Below are 19666 nucleotides of genomic sequence, written 5' to 3' on the forward strand. Positions count from 1 at the left end.
GAGTGCATTGCCCACAAACTAATGAGTAAGAACATACCTTGGTTGAGCCATTGTAATTTGCTCTAGTTCTTTATAAAGGGTGACTTCATCTCCTGCATGACTGACAGTGAAACCCTCTTCACCAGGAGGAGGCAGCATAGCATCTATGTCCATGTCATAGGCCAAAAAGTCAAAGGTATCGGATGGTGTTGCGGATGAAGAGCCTGGTCTGCTCTGATTGCTCTCAGCACCCAGTAGCCACTCGCATTCTCTCAAAGGAAGCTCTGGAAGATCATAAGTACAACTCCAACAAGAAGAAAGAATTGTACTCTTGAGGAGTGAGGCATGAAGCTCGCGTGCATCTTCTTGCCGTTGATGCAAGGCTCCAACACGGAGTGTCCTTGGTTTGGGGCCAACATGGACAACACACTTGCTAGAGACACCACCTACAGAGTGGCAGGTTCGCATGTTCAAGGGCAATGGTGAAGCTGCAGATATTGTTGATGATAAGAAGGGCATTGAGGAGGTTTCCCACATACTATGTTGATTTATTGCCTGATTGCAAGCAAGTTAGACAACAATACCTCGGTTGTTATTCTAAGACATAGTTATACCATAGAGTAGAAGAAATGAGAAAAAAACTGGTGGAAAAGGGGACAATGTATGAGCTCATCATGGTAGACGATGAGCACAAGGGTGGCAGCACTGCGCTGCTTATGTGAGGTGACAGAGTTGCCAAATTGAGCCATGTTATTAAATAAACTGCTGGTGCTATATACTACATACATAAGGTAGAAAAGCTAAGTACAACTCTATAGAACCTGCCAGTGTGCACCACCGGTGCTGCATAGGAATGCCTTCAGGCTTAATTAAGTGGTTCTGTGATAACCGTGGTACCACTTTACTAACTGGGATATGTGGGAATAATAGGTGGTAACACTACCAAGATTGAATACATACAGTGAATCAGGTATGTTTTATGTTCATTTCATCGCTCATCCCCTCAAACTCATTTTCCTGCATACAGGTCCTCCATATCCAACTCTTCTTCGATCTCTCCTTTGGCACACTCCAAGGCAGCGGTACGCATGGCCTTTATTACTTTCTCTGTCCATTTGAAGCTGCTGACATGTTTGTACACATTGTGAATTATTGTCAGATGAAAGCCCAAGCATGTGGCAAGTTGCTTGACGTGCTCGTCATATCCAAACTGTGCAAAGCACACAACATCCTGAGCATGAAGTTGATAGTCCACATGGACATTGACAGGTTTGGTGTCTGACTTGGAGCTGCTGCTGGTGAGTAGCTTCACTGCTCTCTCTGTATTTTCCTCTTTGGTAGCTTGTCCCCCGGGAGCCTTGGAGGAAGAAGAGACGTTGTGGTGATGTAGAGGTGACATTGAGTATTAGCTATGTGGTACTAAGTGGTACAATTAGTATTGTGACTAGTTTGAATTCAATTTGTTTGTTCCCACCGACCAGGATTGATAAGGAATTTATTGCAACAGCAACTTGTGACAAATAGTAATATAATTCAGTGGGTACAAGATACTAGCGTGTGTCAAAGTCGTCAAGGTCAAAGAACAAAGTTCACCAGTAGTGGACCCCTAATTGCCACTCTGCCTGCCCTTCACTCTATTCCTCCTGCTGCCACCTTCTAGTTTCCCTCAGAGCACGGAACAAGTGATGTCCGTGTATGAACCAGACATAGTGTGAAAACTACTGTCAGCATTGGAGCCGAAAGACTCACAGAAGAGATTCGAAGCAAACTGGAAAAGTGCAGTAAGCATGAGTTGAAAACCGTCTGGTAAGACAAGGAGGAACTGACCTAGCTACCAACACAGGTCAAAAAATGCATTGAGTTATGGACAGGTCATGCTAACCGCATGACCAACTCACGACCATGCTGCCAATATGAATGGGAGGCTGAAGTCGTGGAATATGTGAACTATATCTCGGATAAGACACGTGTGCGGTCAAGTAAGGCACTCACCCAACCATGCCTGGACCACAAGGTGCCTATCCTTGGCCCTCGCTTCATGCCACCATCATACCTATATCCTCGAAAATGAAATCAGTCTGAGCCTGCAGTCAACCCAGAGATTTCGTACTTAAAGCCACTTCACGTTATTCATCCATTTTACTATCACAAACTTGCAAGATGTCCATGGTGCAACTGTTCAGACAACATTCAGTGGGATGGGTGAACTGGGACAGGTCCTCGGGACGTGCATGGTTTGATGCTTGATGAAGCAGCAATAGGTACACAGCTGCAATGTGAGAATTGTTGAAGTGATCCGACCAGTAGGAAAGGAGAGCCTGAACATGAGCGTAGCGAGGCGGACTCCAACAGATGCAATCCAAAGACAAACCTCAAAGGGCATTGCTTTACAATGACAAACCCCAATTTCTGGTGCAGATGGTCCCACTGGTCTATTCTAGGTGAGCTCAATGAGTTTTTGTATTCCTGTTGTTTAGTCGCTGAGTCACATTGTCTGGAGGCGACATACCAATATTCTTTTACAGATGCGCTGTAACACGCAAGTTGTTTGATCTATTGATTGAGCTATGCCTGTCTTCTATGGCAGGAACTCTTGCAGAGAACATCCAGCGTGAGTGGTGCCACCTGGTATCTTGCACACTGGTCTAACATAGTACTTAGAATTTTATCTACTTGAGTACAACAGACGAAAGCTAGCTTACCTTCAAGCATGGAAATCCCGTCAAATGACACAAAATGGGATGGAGTTTTTCAGTCCAAACGCACTTCAAGTCTTCTCAGATCCTTACAATATAAATAAATACAATGATAAGCCTATTTCGAATGAGATCGTCAGCAAGGTCTTCCACGAATTTGTGTCAGCAACATGCGAAAGAGAATCAGAGGAATACATTTGCACACTTTCAGGTGAGACGCTCTGCTTCACACTTGACATCGGCATCCACTAACCTTACTCTAAAACGAATGGACAGGCATCAGCATCTCCTTCGACAATACATTTCGTGCTGCTACAAAAGCAACTGTGACAAGCCGAGAGAGACAGAAGTCAAAGGTCCTGAAGGGAGAAATTATAAGTCTGATGAATGAGAGGAGTGAGATTGTGGGCTGGGTAAGTCATTTTGCACCAACCCAACTTTAAGTTCAACTGATGGTCAATTACATAGTGCTTCTGTCATGGCCAGTCAAACGCCAAGATAAGCGAGGTTCTCGAAGGCCTCAAGACACGGTGCAATGTGCTTGATGTCCCTCCACCTGAAATATTCATTGCTGACAACTGCTGTCATGTCCGCAATGCATTTAATGCAGTTTTCCCCGATGCTACCATAAAACTTGATGTCTGGCATTTCATTATGAGGCAAGTACTGTTTTTCCCTTTCTAAATCTACAAGCTAATTCTCAAGAGCAAGATACACGACTGCAATCCTTAATCCCTCCAAGAATCCTCACCAAAACGAGGTAGTTGCAGAGATCTCTGCCTGTATCCTGAAGACACACACTGAGGGTGGGAATCCTACAATGTACTGGGACTGGAATGAGCAGGAGGTAAGACTCACCTCCATGTTTGAGAAATGGGCACATGAAGGTAGTGTATGGTCAGCAGGGGCACGTAAAGTGAGTGTTCATCCTGGCAATGCCTCTTTTCAAACTACAGCTAATGTCAATTTCAGGTTCATGAAGAACAGCTAAAGCATGTGTGGAAAGGTTGCCTTGAACGTCAGTGGCAGGACATACAAACCATTGGAAGTCGTGTGGAGGGGTCCCACAAAGGCTGGAACTCACTCAGTGTGTTCATACCAGTGGAATTGTGACCTTCACAGGCCTTTGCCACGACTTCGTTCTTTGATGAAACATTCGTGTTGCCTTTTCAAGGGCGCAAAAATCAGACTTCATCTCATCAACTCACGGCTCACATCACATTCACCTCATTGACAGAATCGCAAAGCTGTTCAACCATTTTCGACTTGAAGAAAAGGCCATCACCACCACATCCTACCTGCCAGAGCTCAAGGATATCCCATCGGGTGAACACTTTGGACTTGTCACATCGAGTTTTGCTACCACCTTTGGTGGGCTACTGGACATCAAGACTGAAGACTTGGAGCCACCGGTTGAGCTCAATATGACTGGCCCGAAGTTGCTTGAGGCACCAAGCAGTGATGGTGATGAAGTTGACCTCGCACTACAGTCTGCGAGGTCTGAAATGCTTGCAGAACTTAACATTGACCCACAGCTTCTTTATCAACCTCAGGCACCAACACGGCCACCCACAATGGCCACAATGCCCATGGCAGAAGTTTCTGATGCCAGTAAGGCCAAGTCCAAGAAGCGCAAGGCATATGACATCATTGTTGTCTCTGAAAGTGAGCCTGAAGATTCTGGCCAACCAAGGGCTGTAGCATGCAAGCGGCCACACAAAATTGTGCAGCATTTGACCACCACTGGTCCTCATGCTCCAGAAGTTTCTGCATCGCCAACAGATCAGGTAAGACTTCACCTTCCTCCCATCCCATCTTACTAAAAATTTGCTGCCTCATATGAAAAACTTCACTTCCCTCCCTTCTTCCCCTCTTCAACTAACGACTCATCTTACGAAAAATTCACCGCCTCATATGAAAAACTTCACTTCCCTCCCATCTTCCCCTCTTCAACTAATGACTCATCTTATGAAAAATTCACCGCCTCGTATGAAAAACTTCACTTACCTCCCATCTTACCTTCTTCCCTCCCATCTTACCTTCCTCCACTAACGACCCATCTTATGAAAAATCTGCCGCCTCATATGAAAAACTTCACTTTCCTCCCATTCTTCTTCAATTCATGCCTTTAGTATTTACTGATTCTGCCATTTGCAGAGGATTTTATCTGCCACACTGGACCACTATCTCAAACTAAGAAGCCGGCTGCCATACTGTAAGGCTCCCTCACATTGTCAACTTCCCGAGGTCACACCTGGCAATTCCACTCCCCCAGCCACGACAGTCAACGGTCCTGTTGCCACCACCATCAACAGCACCACCCTCGCAGCCATTCTGAGGCCTCCAGGGATGTCCTGTTCCCAGCACTTCTTCACTATCACAATGAGCATTGATGCCCGCGCCATGAAAATCTCCTCCAACATTGAGTTCCATTTGTTCATGGACATGAGGGCAGAATTCACATGGATTTCTTTCAAGATGACGCCCAAACAGTGGGCTGTAGTTACAGAGACTTACAACAGCTGCCTGGAGGAGAAGAACTATGCTAACGGGCTTCAAACAGTGAGAAAGAACCCCCAGGCACTTCTCCGAAAGCTTGGCGAGGTTGAAGTGATTGTGATGAATCGTGTGGTGAAGAACGACTTCAAGTGTGAGTCTGGCACTCGGGCACCACCTTGCTTGCACTCTTTCACCCACTAACTACATATATATAGCTTGTTCTGGCTCAGAAACCTTCTGGAGAAGACATTGTCATGTCATTGAGCTCATCAAGACTGAGTCCGGGAAGAAGGTGAGTCCAAGTCTGAGTCTTTAAAACTCATTGTTCACTCTCTCTTTAATTCAGATTCGCAAGGCCCATACATGCTCCCACTGCAAGACCAATATGTACCCTGGTCCAGAGAACTCAGGGTACAATCATTGACAGGGCTTTTGTGCAGACAGTGCCAAGCAGGTGTCCCAAACTGAGCCACCTCCACCTTGGCCACAGCCACCAGGCATCTTCTCAGATGGCAAGTGCTTCCATCTGTGTGCTTTCCTCGAAACGGTCAAGCAAATCTACAAGCAAGTATTCCTCCAGCTGTCGGGTGAAAGTCCTGCACTCGAGCAGGAAGCATTTGCCATGATGCTACTTGACAGGACGACCACACTTGAATCAGGGACAGTGCTGTTCAAGTTGTATGAGGAGCTCGAGATTGATGCAACAATGCCAGATGCGCTATTGACAGAGCATAATTGCATCAAGCACCTTCGCGTCGAGTACCTCCAGGAGCACTGGGCCTAGTAGTATCTCTGTTTTCAACTGTTTCATGCATACACTCGTGGCTTGTCTTTGACTTTCTTTAGCTACTTGCACATTCTACAACTAATGGCCTCTTTTGTATATTTACGTTTCAGTATTCTTGTTTATTCAAGCCACCTCCCTCGCATCTTGCATGCTCTTCCCCTTCCTTCCTTTCCTCCCCTCCACACAAATAGCCCGCGTGTTTCTCCTTCCCTTTTGATTTTTCAACAATGTCACGTGACTTACGATTGGTCTTGCAAATGGTCTTCATGTGCACGACCATTTTGGCATCACGTGAGACCAAAAATGGTCCATCCCTTCGCATGCCGATGTTGCCGACTATGTTGGTGAGATCTCCCTGTCAGCCCAGTCAAACTTCGATCAGGTGCTGGCAGACCCCTACCCACAGAATCAAGTTATTCAGTCATCGTACCCACAGTGTCTTGGCTCTGTAGCCTTTCTGTGTTACCTCTGCAACATCCTGTCTAGCCTAATATGCACTCTGTATAAGCTCCTGTATACTCTGTACAAGCTATCTATCTACTCTATACAGTGTCATAGTATAGAGAGAACCCCTTCTGTGGACACTGTTGCTCTGTGCAGGGCTGTCTAAGGGTGCACAGTCTCCCTCTGTTTGTCTGATGCATGACACTCAAGCGCATGAATGGTTTTAAGGGCAGAAAAACTACACAATACATACTGATTGAGTAGCTCAGATAAAATCAAAACAAAACAACAAGCACTGGCCACATTGGAAAGACTCAGAAAGACACTTGCCATAACTCGCAAAAACACATGACTGTAGATGTACAATGCACAAAATCAATCATTCTTCCTGTCGAAAATATGCTTCCCTGAAGCTGACCATGCTGTGTCAAATTCCTGCTACCTTTAGGTAGTGGGTTTGTAGGGTCATGTTTTTTTTGCGATTTGTCGTGGCATTGTGTTTTGGAAATTCATTGCCATGCAAATGGCTATAAGTTCTCACAGTGGTTCATGCACGCTTGACCACTGACCAGTACTACACCCAGAGCATTAATGCTGGTGTAGTTGCATCTCTTAAAAATATTGTCTGTGCTGTGGGAGAACAAACTTCACTCACTCGCATGAACCATGCCGATCTGATGTGTTTGCTGTCCCATCGATGTGTATCGTCTTCAGGTGATGATTGTAAGCATGACACTTACCTATGACACATTCGGCCTATGATGCAACACATGATGCATTTCGACAATACCTATTCACTCTTCTGATTAGACACTGCTTGTGACACGGATCCCTATATATACCATCAGATACATGTACTGAGGACTCATCATACGATACCCCCCTTGATCTCATATGTTCATCCACATTATCACCATCTGATCTTTGTCAGTGTTGTCATTTGTCATTGATGACATTACACTTTTTTTAACGTTCAGTGAACGTAACTCTGTAACTGTTAAGAATCCTTGCTGTAACTGATTGTACTGTCTTAAACCGGAACTCTACTGCTGGGAATTGACCTCATTCGGTCAACCCATCACTACCCATAGCCAGACAAGCTGTCTTATTGATGCTCCTGTGCCTCTATACCACTGTTGGCCACGATACGCAGCAAAGCTAAACAACTGAGCTCAACTGTCAATAGCTTGCCCCGAACTGAACCAACAGCGAACACACTCTCCACACTGTCCTCACTGAGCTTGTTAAATACCTCAGTTGCCACCAGTAGCAGTAGAAATGATGTATCAGTCCTTGTAACTACCCAGAAAAATCAGGTACTAAATAATAGGCTCATTTACAGTGGTGATGTATCAGAGATCCTCCACTGTCAGGCCCTTCCACAGTATTCCCACATATGATATTTTCGCATTTTCCAGCCCCACAGTGTGGGAATTACCCCACAACACCAAAAACATCACCTATTTTGGGAATCTCCACAATATCAATTATTCCTACACCCTCCTCACACCACACCACAATAGGTCCCTATCCATATATAAGTAGTAGTTTAGTATATATATGTATAATGTAATGTAATAGACCGTTTTTTTTGTCTATTTGTGTGCCTGCTCCTCCTCTAGGACCCTTTCAACATAGGGTAGGTTACAAAACAATTTCGCATTTTTGCCCCTTTGATAGGGAGGTGTTCTGGAATGTTCAGAACATGTTTATAAGCATATATGAGTAGATTCCCATCTTTATTTGACCCCCTAAAGTGTCCTACATCAATAGATATAACACATATGCAAGAAAACATAGAATATGTTCCCATTTAATTATTTCTAGGTGAACAGACTTGAAAAAAATGATTCCCAGCATCTATTCAACAATGGGAACAATATATCAGAAGCCCAGGACCATAGGAGAATCCTCTGTTGCATGGTGTGTCCCTTCTCTCCTGGTAGTTTACCCCCTGTGAAAAAATTTTCCTGTAGGACCGGACCTAAATTAAGGTGAGGGATATATTTCTATGTATATTTGGAGTAGATCTATCATATAGCCAGCCCAGAAAACCCACAGGATCCTTCTACAGGAACAAAATAATAGAAAATTGCATTTTTGACACTTTTGATGGTTTTCAGTATCTTACTCTTGCATAAATAATGCAACCTATTCATATATTATTAGCATAGCATATATACTTGATTTTTATGACAAGGATCAGCTCAAAATAGGCCAGAGTGTTGAGCTAGTGTGAATGCTTGCTATTTCTACTGATAAGGGGCCCATACTTTTAAAACATCAAAATTTAATAATCAGACACCTGGAGTAGATTTAAAATATATTCATTATCATATATCTGAATTCACAAAACAATCCAACAAAAATTGAGTGCTGAGGAAGTGAAATAGATATGAAATTGAGTGTGGGAAAGTTCAAAGACCCAAAACATCGAAAATGGTCAGTTGGGCAGTGGTAGGACTTTAATGCTGGGTCAACTTAGATATACACCACATTCCTTCCACCACCCTCTAACCTCAGGGCAATATGTAATATAGGTTCCTTCAGCAGTCTACCATGTATCCTACACATTTTTAATAAAATATTTGAGCTGTACTATATATAAATATAACTTTGTGTGAAAATATGTCAATTGTCATTTTTCATACATATGTCATTTTACTTGCCATTCACTCAGTTCTTCATGGATCTTTCTAAAACTTTAAATATATCATCAGGGATATATATGAGAGGTATCCTAGGTCTTTGATCACTTATCACAGGCTTGATTACTATGTAGGCTTCTTATCAGTAGAAATATTCCCTGTACATCAGATATCACATGTGCACCCTATTTTGAGCTGATCCTTGTCATAAAAATCAAGTATATATGCTATGCTAATAATATATGAATAGGTTGCATTATTTATGCAAGAGTAAGATACTGAAAACCATCAAAAGTGTCAAAAATGCAATTTTCTATTATTTTGTTCCTGTAGAAGGATCCTGTGGGTTTTCTGGGCTGGCTATATGATAGATCTACTCCAAATATACATAGAAATATATCCCTCACCTTAATTTAGGTCCGGTCCTACAGGAAAATTTTTTCACAGGGGGTAAACTACCAGGAGAGAAGGGACACACCATGCAACAGAGGATTCTCCTATGGTCCTGGGCTTCTGATATATTGTTCCCATTGTTGAATAGATGCTGGGAATCATTTTTTTCAAGTCTGTTCACCTAGAAATAATTAAATGGGAACATATTCTATGTTTTCTTGCATATGTGTTATATCTATTGATGTAGGACACTTTAGGGGGTCAAATAAAGATGGGAATCTACTCATATATGCTTATAAACATGTTCTGAACATTCCAGAACACCTCCCTATCAAAGGGGCAAAAATGCGAAATTGTTTTGTAACCTACCCTATGTTGAAAGGGTCCTAGAGGAGGAGCAGGCACACAAATAGACAAAAAAAACGGTCTATTACATTACATTATACATATATACTAAACTACTACTTATATATGGATAGGGACCTATTGTGGTGTGGTGTGAGGAGGGTGTAGGAATAATTGATATTGTGGAGATTCCCAAAATAGGTGATGTTTTTGGTGTTGTGGGGTAATTCCCACACTGTGGGGCTGGAAAATGCGAAAATATCATATGTGGGAATACTGTGGAAGGGCCTGACAGTGGAGGATCTCTGATACATTACTACTGTAAATGAGCCTATTATTTAGTACCTGATTTTTCTGGGTAGTTACAATATATTGATGTATCAATGTGACAGTGGTTGCACCTTCGCAAACTCACATGTGCACGACCAGCAGATCTAGTAACTCTACAGACTCTACAACCGACACACCTCCTATGTCAACATCTTTGAAGTTGGCTTGCGTTGAGCAATGCTCTGTAAGCAAACCACCCTTCCTCATGGCAGGTGAACTTACGCCGGAGGCATTAAGAGCATGGGAGATGGCTTGCATGCAGTTCTTCCTGCACAAGGAAGTCAAGGACATTGAGATGGTAAAGAAGGTCATATTGGGCATGCAAGAACTGGTGATGCAGAACTGGTACAGTGACAACTAAGTGCGACTAGATGCACTCACCTTCAAGGACTACATGACTGAAGTCAGAAGATACTGGCTCCCCTCTGGATGGGCGGACACTGTCCATTGGAAGATGCTGGTGTCAACTCAAGGTCAACGTCCTTTTCATGAGTGGGCAGTTGACGTCCAAGGGCAGAACACCTTACTTCGAGGAACGACATCGCACCTTGCAGACGCTAACATCTTGTATCACTTAGAAGTGCACATGAATGCAGAACTAGCGGCGGACTACCACACTGAGCAGATTTCGGAGAACAACCTGTGCAAATGGGTTGAAAAGGTGTGGCTGCTTGATGAGAAGTGCTTATGCTATCTCACCAGACAACGGGAGGCAGTAGAGAGCACATTGTAGCACTCGAGCTTGTGCTGAGCATGTGTTCAGCTATTTTCCGATGCATGTCAAATGCTCATCACACATGAATCACTTCCCGATGTTATCCGACACTCATCTGCTCAATCCAATGCTAACCCGCTCAATCCAATGTTTATCCACTAAACCCGACGCTAATCCGATGGACCCGATATTTTCCCACGCATTTGTCCTCCCTATGTCTTGTCCTGTCGTATCTATCCCTGCTAGGTGCGCAGTTATTCATTTTCACATCGCTAACATTGTAGAACACATTATTACATGTCTGCAGTCCATCGTGTCTTATTACATAGGACATCGGACCAAAAAATCAGTGCTACTACATTCGCCTATAGCACTCCGAATTTCTACATAGACACTATATATTTTGCATGCCTCCTACCTATTTACTTTACCTTTCTACCTCCGAGTAGGAGGAGGTCATCCAATATTCGTAGTTCTTAGTTGGATTCCACAATATCATCCTTTCTTTATCCAAAACATCTGACAGTAACCTGCCATTTGCTATCCCCGACATTTGCTATATTCCCAATGCAAACCCAATGCAAGCCTGACACAACCCAAGGCAAACCTGCTAACCCGAAAACATCGGACCCGACATTTTTGGACATTGGACTCATAATTATACCTTCGGACTTTGTTTCCCGCGCTTCGGACTATCTTCCTTTTCATATAACTGATTATTCTAATACCATACAGCAAGCCCCTCGGGTCGAACGCACTTGTCTTGCAAGTATAGCAGACTAGGCTGTGCATGACCACAACATTTTTATATTGCTGGCTACTTACTTCGTGTAGTGCCCAGCAATTGTTGTATCTCTACAGTGTTGCGTGCCAAGCGTGCTAGTTCTGGCGGAGAGAAGAAATTTACTGCAGGCACACGATTCAATGCAAAAGCAGGACAAGCTGCGACCTCCTCTTCCTCCAAAACCTTTGTCTGGCTCCCAGCACTGACGGACAATGAAAGACAACCAACTCCTGCGAGACAACAATGGTTGCTTCAAATGTCGTGAACCGTTTGCAGGTCACACATTGAGCACTTGCCCAAAGGGTTTCCCTGATGGGACTTCATATAAAACTCTGACAGCCACAATGATCGCAGCCAAGAAGGCTAAGAAGGGTAATGGAGTGGTTGCCGCCATTGATGTCGAGGAAAACCACACAATTGCGGTTGTGATGCCATCCACAGCCTTGGGCAATGGGACTGACTCTGAGGAGTGTGTGGCTCCTTTACAGACTCCTCACTTGCATTGGGATTGTCTTGTCACTGGGCCGGCTGTTTCGTCTCCTGTTCAAATCTCCACACTTATTGACCATGGCTCTTCTTTAGTTCTGATTGATGAAGACTTCACTTGGAAACTCAGTCTATGGCTGCGCACACTGTCAACGCCACTACCTGTGACCCTTGCCCTGTCGCCAAAACAGAAACAATCATTCCGTCTATCGCATTACGTCAAGATTTCTTGTTCTTCTATTGATCACGCTTATACTTCATGAACTGTCCATGCAATTGTGGCTCTCAACCTTTGTACTCCGCTACTCAGAGGACCCTTTTTACAGCATAATCAAATTGTAATAGACCACAAGCTGAGAACATGCATTGTAAAGGATACTAACTACGACCTGCTTCGCCCACAGCCTCCTACAGCGCCTGCCAACAAAACAGCATCATGGGGGCCTGAGTTGTTCTGGGCAAAGAAGAATGTGGTAAGGGAACTAAACAAGGTACTACCAGAACTAAAGGCCATCATGGATGACAAGTGCGAGACAGTGTGGGAATTTGATGTCATTGGAGTGATAAACGCACAGATTGACAGTCTCCATCAACAGACCCTGCTGGCAGCTAAGGACAAAGCTATGAAGGATGAATTCCGCCATCGTTTCCCAGTGGACATTCCTCACAATGACTCATTACCTTGCAATGTTCTCTTTCGTGTTCAACTGAAGGACACTAATCAAATCGTGCAGAAATGTTCATATGACTGCCCGAAGAAATATCACGCTGCATGGAAGGTTTTGCTAGATTCACACGTCGAAAGTGGCTGTTTGAAACATTTGGAGAGCGAATTCTCATCGTTGGCATTTATCATTCCAAAGGCTGACCCTACAGTGTTACCTCAATGGGTTAACAATTTTCAGCTACTCAACCTCAATACTGTGCCTGACAACCACCCATTACCACGCATCGATGAGATACTGAAGGACTGTGTGAAAGGCAAGTTCTTTGGAAAAATTGATATGACTAATGCCTTCTTCCAAACACAAGTACGCCCCAATGACATGAAGTACTTAGCAGTACACATGCCTTGGGGAAAATATGAGTGGACCGTGATGCTGATGGGGGTGCGCAACATGCCTGCCATACACCAGAGGCGCATGACAGCTGCACTGCGACACCTAATTGGATGCTGTAGGACTTGGAGTCCTTGTAGCCTCATAGAGGCTATTTTTGCAGTGTCCCTTAGGTCCTAGCACAGCGTGCGCTATCACTACCACGGCGCGCATCCTTCCTATCGTTGGCCGACAGCCGTGGCTCACGCGTGCGCTTTGGTTCGCATCCGCCTTTCGTCAGTTTCATCATGTATCCTTCCTCTGTCCTATCCATGTCCTCCACTTGTCCATTGGTGCGTATTTTATCTCATTTGCATTAGACTGATTATATTTCCGAAAGTGATATCGCTTATGTTTCGTTACTTGCGTTATGGACCCTTGATATGTATTACCGCTATCTTCTCGGTTCCGAACAGCACTATGCACGCTATCATATATACCTTAGACTTATGACTTTTCATGTATCTTCTTTTCCCGCTATCAAAATTATCATCTGTTTGCACGCAACACTCAGACTCTAAGTCTAAAAAACCTTCGGCCGACTACAGCGCGCACTGTATCAACACTCACACTAAAACATTCACACATTGCTCATTGCATTTATCGTCAAAACTCTCCTCCCGCTTTAGTGTTGTGTCGCATCTCCTTTGCATCTCCGCTAAAGGCGCGTTTATATAAACTGTCGGCTTTTCTCCGCACTTTCACGCTCAGTCAAACTTTCAGCCGCTTGGTCACGCATCATATCGCACCTTCGGCAGCTCGCTCGCACTCGCATTGCATCAGCACAACGTCGCGCACTCTTCCATTCTCAGTTACCCTTACTAGTTTCTAAGTTTCCCCTCCATATTTGACTTAGAGGAATCGTTCTCAGTAGCAATCCCCTTGGGCCGAATCTATACTCACGTCCAGAGGTCTATTTGAGTTTTACCCCACTTCACCCTTTCTCCCCCTTTCACCCCTTCTCATCTAGCTATCATTCCTCACACACAACGCATCTGCCACATTTACTTAGACATCATTATTATCTGGTCACAAATGCTCGAAGAACATGAGGCTAACATATGAGAAGTTCTGGCAGCACTTCATTCGGCACATCTCTACTGCTCACCAAAGAAAACTTTGCTTTTCAACACAGAAATTGATTTTTAGGACACCATGTTTCGACTCGAGGAATTGAAGCAGACAAGTCAAAAGTTCAATGGATCTTAGATTGGCCTCAGCCTTGTCGAGCAATGGTTGTGCATGGCTTTCTGGGCATCATCAGATACCTGGCAGACCACCTTCCAGATGTCACAAGACACACCCTTGTATTGACACCACTTATAATGAAAGCTGCTGACAAGTCCTTTCCAAATTGGTTGGAGGAGCACCAAATGGCTTTTGAAGCTATCAAGAAGATTGTTGTCAGCCCTGAATGCTTAACAATGATCGATCACGACTGTCCAGGGGACAACAAAATATTCCTGGTGTGTGACATGTCCGACTATGCCACGGTGTAGAGACTCATGCCTCTCCTTGTGCAATATTGCAGTTTTCACCAAGGAGTATACAGCACGAACTTGTAGCATCACTCTGTATGCTTCCTACAGCTATTCCTACATGAGGCGCAGCTTTCCCGCGCAATGCACAACTCGCACGCGTGCCTTTCCCGTGCTTCACGATGTATATGCGCGTGCGCTTTCCTGCGCTTGAGCGCCCTATAGCGCCAGCCATCCGGAAGCATCCATCCACTGTCTACCAAGTTCCCTAGTGCGTATATTTCCATTTCTCACATTTGCATATTGTTCCACCTTTATTTTTATCATGGACCCTTACTTACATATATCCTTACATACCTTACTCGGTAGCACTTCGGCTCCGCATGACAGCGCTTAGGCGCCATACTTAAGCGCCAGCAGTACACACACTTACTAACTTACTCACCCACCAAAGAACGACGAAGAACTGAACCAGAACAATACCCATTTACTACCCAGCAGAGCATAGTTGAAATCTATTCCTTGGCACCTCGCATATAATATCTCTCAGCTTGCATCTCTCACCTCTTGTCTAGTGTCTAATCATCACTTAAGCAAACTCACTCTTACTCTCTCTTATTTCCGCATACACGCGCACGCATTCCCGCGCTTCGCACATTCCCGCGCCTCGCGTGCACCTGCGCTTTCCCGCGCTTCGCATTCGCCAACCAGTAGCGCCTTCGGCACCTACTACTAGATCCTTGCTGCACTCGCTTCCCCTTTAGGGTTGAACGCACTTGTCGTCTCAAGTATAGCAGACTAGGCAACGTGTGACCTTACAACATTTATAGATACAGTCAGGACCATTGTTCGTGCCTCGCTGTATCGTTGAACCTTCAACAGGTAGCATGCTGTCTTGGGGAACCTTGCGGGAAACCGCAAGGCCTGTTGCCTTTGACTCCACCCAGCTAAACTCTGCCCAATATAACTACCCTGTGCACAAAAAAGAGCTCTTGGCAATCGTTTGCACATTGAAGAAGTGGAGGATGGATCTCCTGGGTATGCACATCAATGTATACACTGATCATTGTACCCTACAGAACTTCAAGCGACAGTGGGACTTATCGAGATGCCAAGCACACTGGTCAGAGTACATGTCACAGTACGACATGACAATCAATTACATTAGAGGGGACGAGAATTGTGCAGCAGACACGCTCTCTAGGCGGACTGATACCTTAATGGACAATGTTTGTGGTGTGATACTGACAATACAGGCTGACACTACACTTTGGAAGTGTATTCTGAAGGGGTACGGAGAAGATGAATGGTGCTGGAAACTCGAGAGCCTCCTAGGTTCCCTGCCAGGACTATTGCGTGACGAACACGGACTCTTCTATGTAGCTGTGTCATATCCCGTGTTCTGGACCTGGACCTATCACACACATCATTTCTGGATTTCCAGTGTAGGACTTGTAGTCCTTGTAGCCTCGTAGAGGCTATTTTTGCAGTGTCCCTCAGGTCCTACCTAGCGCAGCACGTGCTATCACTACCATGGCGCGCATCCTTCCTATCGTCAGCCGACGGCCACCCCTCACGCATCCGCTTCGGTTCGCATCCGCTTTTCATTGGTTCGTCACGCATCCTTCCTCTGTCCTATCCATGTCCTCCGCTTGTCCATTGGTGTGTATTTTATCTCATTCGCATTAGACTGATTGACTGATTATATTTCCGAAGGTGATATTGCATATGTTTCGTCACTTGCGTTATAGACCCTTAATACGTATTACCATTATCTTCTCGGTTCTGAACAGCGCTACATGCGCTACCATATATACTTTAGACTTAGGAATTTTTCATGTATCTTCTTTTCCCGCTATTGAAATTATCATCCGTTTGCACGCAACACTCAGACTCTAAGTCTAAAAACCTTCGGCCGACTACATCGCGCACTGTATTAATGGTCGCGCTATCGTTCACACATCGCTCATCGCATCTATCATCAGAACTCTCCTCCCCCTTTATCATCGCATTGCATCTCCTTCGCATATCCGCTAGACGCACGTTCATATAAACCATTGGCTTTTCTCTGCATCTTCGCGCTCCGTCAAACTTTTGGCCACTCGGTCGCACATTGTATCACACCTTCGGCGGCTCGCTCGCGCTCTTCTATTCTCAGTTACTCTTACCAGTTTCTAAGTTTCCCCTCCATATTTTACTTAGAGGAATCGTTCTCAGTAGCAATCCCCTTGGGCCGAATCTATACTCACGTCCAGAGGTCTATTTGAGTTTTACCCCACTTCACCCTTTCTCCCCCTTTCACCCCTTCTCATCTAGCTATCATTCCTCACACACACTGGATCCGGCCGACTTCTATCTATTGTCCGGATCTGACCCGCATCTATCTTCCGTGCCTTATCCCTTTGTACATTCCTTCTCCAGTTAGACTATGCTCATTTTCCATACCTCATTTCATTTCCGCCTTGATTTTCCTATGTTCTTATTTCTGTCTTCATTTACTATTTTCCGATAGACTAGTGTTTGACTTTTCTATACACTCCATCCACAGCCTCGCATAGCTTCAGACTGTGCTGACTGATTCTCCGTTAAGTCCTCAGTAGTATATAAACCCTGTAGAATCTTTGTACTTCCTCAGTTCGAATATTATCTTAGACTCTGCTCATTCCCTCCTCTGTCTGACTTGAGTTTCTCCTCTCGTTGTCCTCCGCTAGTCTTAGGATCGACTCCTATAGACTTCTCACCTCCACCTCTACCTCTGGTAGTCCTCCGCTGTTTCCTTTCTAGTTCAGACATCGTCTGGATTAGTCTTATCCCTCGTTCCCGAACGTCCACTGGAATTCCCACACATCAGACATCGGACTCCGGACTCATCCGACAACCTTCAGACATCATCCAACAGCCTTTGGAAGTTAGGGGCACATACTCAGGTAAGGGGCACAGCACACAAGCTGAAGCCAAGCCCTTTGGATCCGACCCTTGAGCACATTCTTAACAAGCTGAATGACTAGTCATCCCATGTGTGGACAACCTGTGGGAACACCTCTTCCATGCCGCTCACAATGCAGCAGGAGGGACACTTTGGCGCCAATAAAATGTATGGCCTCCTGCATAACTCATACTACTGGCCCAACATGAGGCACAACTTGATTGACTCCTACATCCCCTCATGCATAGCTTGTATGCATAACAAATCTAGTATGAAGGGTACCATGGGTCCTTTGCATCCTCTACCTATCCCTGATGCACGGGGAGATTCAGTAGTGATCAACTTCGTGGGCCCGCTACTGGAAGACTCAGGTTATAATATGCTAATAACCATGACTGACAGACTTAATTCTGATATCCACCTCATACCTTGCAAGGACAATATCTCAGCTGAGGGCTTTGCAACATTATTCTTCGACCATTGGTTCTGTGAGAACGGCCTACTGAAGGAGATAATATCTGACCGCGATAAGCTCTTCATGTCCAAATTTTGGCACGCATTGCACAAACTGACAGGTGTAAAGGTTAAAATGTCCTCTGCCTACCATCCTGAAACTGATGGCGCTGTAGGGCTTGGAGTCCTTGTGGCCTCATAGAGGTCTATTTTTTGATGCATGTTGAATGCTAATCATTGCCCAAATCATTCCCTATCATATCCGACTCAATACGCACCAAACCCGAAAACATCGGACATTGGACATCAGGCATCAGACATCGGGTTTCACATCGGCTGATTGGATATTGCATGCACTCATCCTACCTATGTCCAGTTTCATTGTGCTAGCCCCACTAGGTGCGTAGTTACTTGTTTTCACATCGCTAACATTGTCAACCACATTATTACATGTATTCCCATAGTCCACAGTACATCATGTCTTATTACATAGGACATCAGACCCGAAATATTGCACTACTACTTTCGCCTATAGGGTTCTGGATTTCTATGTATCTACATAAATATTGGACTCCCCATAGCATCATCATTATCCGAGTAGAGGAGAATTGTCTCCGACGCTTAGGGGTCAAACCCGATATTTCGTAGTTCTTAGTTGACATTGCGAATATCATTATTCCTTCACCATCCATATCCATCATCGTTATTATTGCGCACACCGCTCGCTTTCCTGACACTCGCTATCACATCACTATTAGTTTCCGATACACCAAACCCAAACCCAATAACCCAAAAATCATCGGACCCAACGCTTTTGCATCGGACATCATAATTATACCTTCGGACATTGTTTCCCATGCTCGGATTATTGACCTCACATCACCCACTGACCCCCAAAACTATTCCCAGACCGCAGACCCCTGGGTCGAATGCACTTGTCACCAAGTATAGCAGACTAGGCAGTGCAAGACCACAACATAAAGATATCAGTTTGGAGCCATCTTTGTATAGCCCCACTCTGTGTTGTATACCTACAGCGCATCTGAACAGTCGAACAAGACAGTGACGCAGTGCCTATGGTACTACGTTAATAGGAACCAGAGAAACTGGGTGGCCGCTCTACCTCAGGTACATTTCCATATGATGAGTACAGTTAATGCAAGTACTGGTGTTGTGCCCTTCCAGCTACAGCTGGGACGAATGCTGCAGATGCTGCCTCCTCTTGTACAGGACATCACACAAGCTCAGGAACCTGAAGAAACTCGTGCACACTCACTGATGAACAAGCTGAATATCGACCTTATGGAAGCCCAAGACAGTCTCATCACAAGCAAAGCTTCACAAGCAAACTCTGTGAACAAAAAGCAATCACCTCAGGTGGTCTTCAAAGAGGGTGACCATGTTATGCTTGCCAACCGCCGGCAAGATTACATCCAGAAGGGAGACAACCAGGTTGCAAAGTTCATGCCAAGATACAATGGTCCCTACACAGTCATCGATGCACATCCTGAAACATCCACTTATACACTCAATCTGCCAAATTCACCAAACATCTTCCTGACCTTCCACATCAGCCAGCTAGCATTCAAAGCTAACGACCCTGCGC

General features: G+C 44.8%; 4 protein-coding genes across 4 annotated transcripts; all 4 read left to right on the forward strand.

Annotated features, from left to right (window-relative positions):
• Positions 1–3988: 3988 nt before the first annotated feature.
• Positions 3989–5958, forward strand: F5147DRAFT_816938 (uncharacterized protein; the record flags this gene model as incomplete). Its single annotated transcript, XM_041443586.1, has 5 exons — positions 3989–4462; positions 4833–5325; positions 5390–5466; positions 5521–5585; positions 5619–5958. Coding segments are annotated over 5 exons (1449 nt in total), but the record flags the coding sequence as incomplete, so codon positions are not given.
• Positions 5959–10326: 4368 nt separating this feature from the next.
• On the forward strand, positions 10327–10998 carry F5147DRAFT_778161 (uncharacterized protein; the record flags this gene model as incomplete). The annotated part of the gene is made up of 3 exons (XM_041442088.1): positions 10327–10452; positions 10510–10836; positions 10885–10998. 3 exons carry the CDS (start codon positions 10327–10329, stop codon positions 10996–10998), a joined length of 567 nt encoding a protein of 188 aa, XP_041288419.1.
• A 966-nt stretch (positions 10999–11964) lies between these two features.
• On the forward strand, positions 11965–13204 carry F5147DRAFT_656473 (uncharacterized protein; the record flags this gene model as incomplete). Its single annotated transcript, XM_041434119.1, has 3 exons — positions 11965–12324; positions 12481–13137; positions 13166–13204. The coding sequence occupies 3 exons, from the start codon at positions 11965–11967 to the stop codon at positions 13202–13204; spliced, it is 1056 nt and encodes a 351-aa protein (XP_041288420.1).
• A 5999-nt stretch (positions 13205–19203) lies between these two features.
• Positions 19204–19485, forward strand: F5147DRAFT_560984 (uncharacterized protein; the record flags this gene model as incomplete). The annotated part of the gene is made up of 1 exon (XM_041430587.1): positions 19204–19485. A coding segment is annotated over one exon (282 nt), but the record flags the coding sequence as incomplete, so codon positions are not given.
• Between the last annotated feature and the right edge of the window lie 181 nt (positions 19486–19666).

This window comes from Suillus discolor (assembly GCF_016758755.1).
Source record: "Suillus discolor strain FC423 chromosome Unknown F5147scaffold_67, whole genome shotgun sequence".
Lineage (NCBI taxonomy): Eukaryota > Fungi > Basidiomycota > Agaricomycetes > Boletales > Suillaceae > Suillus > Suillus discolor.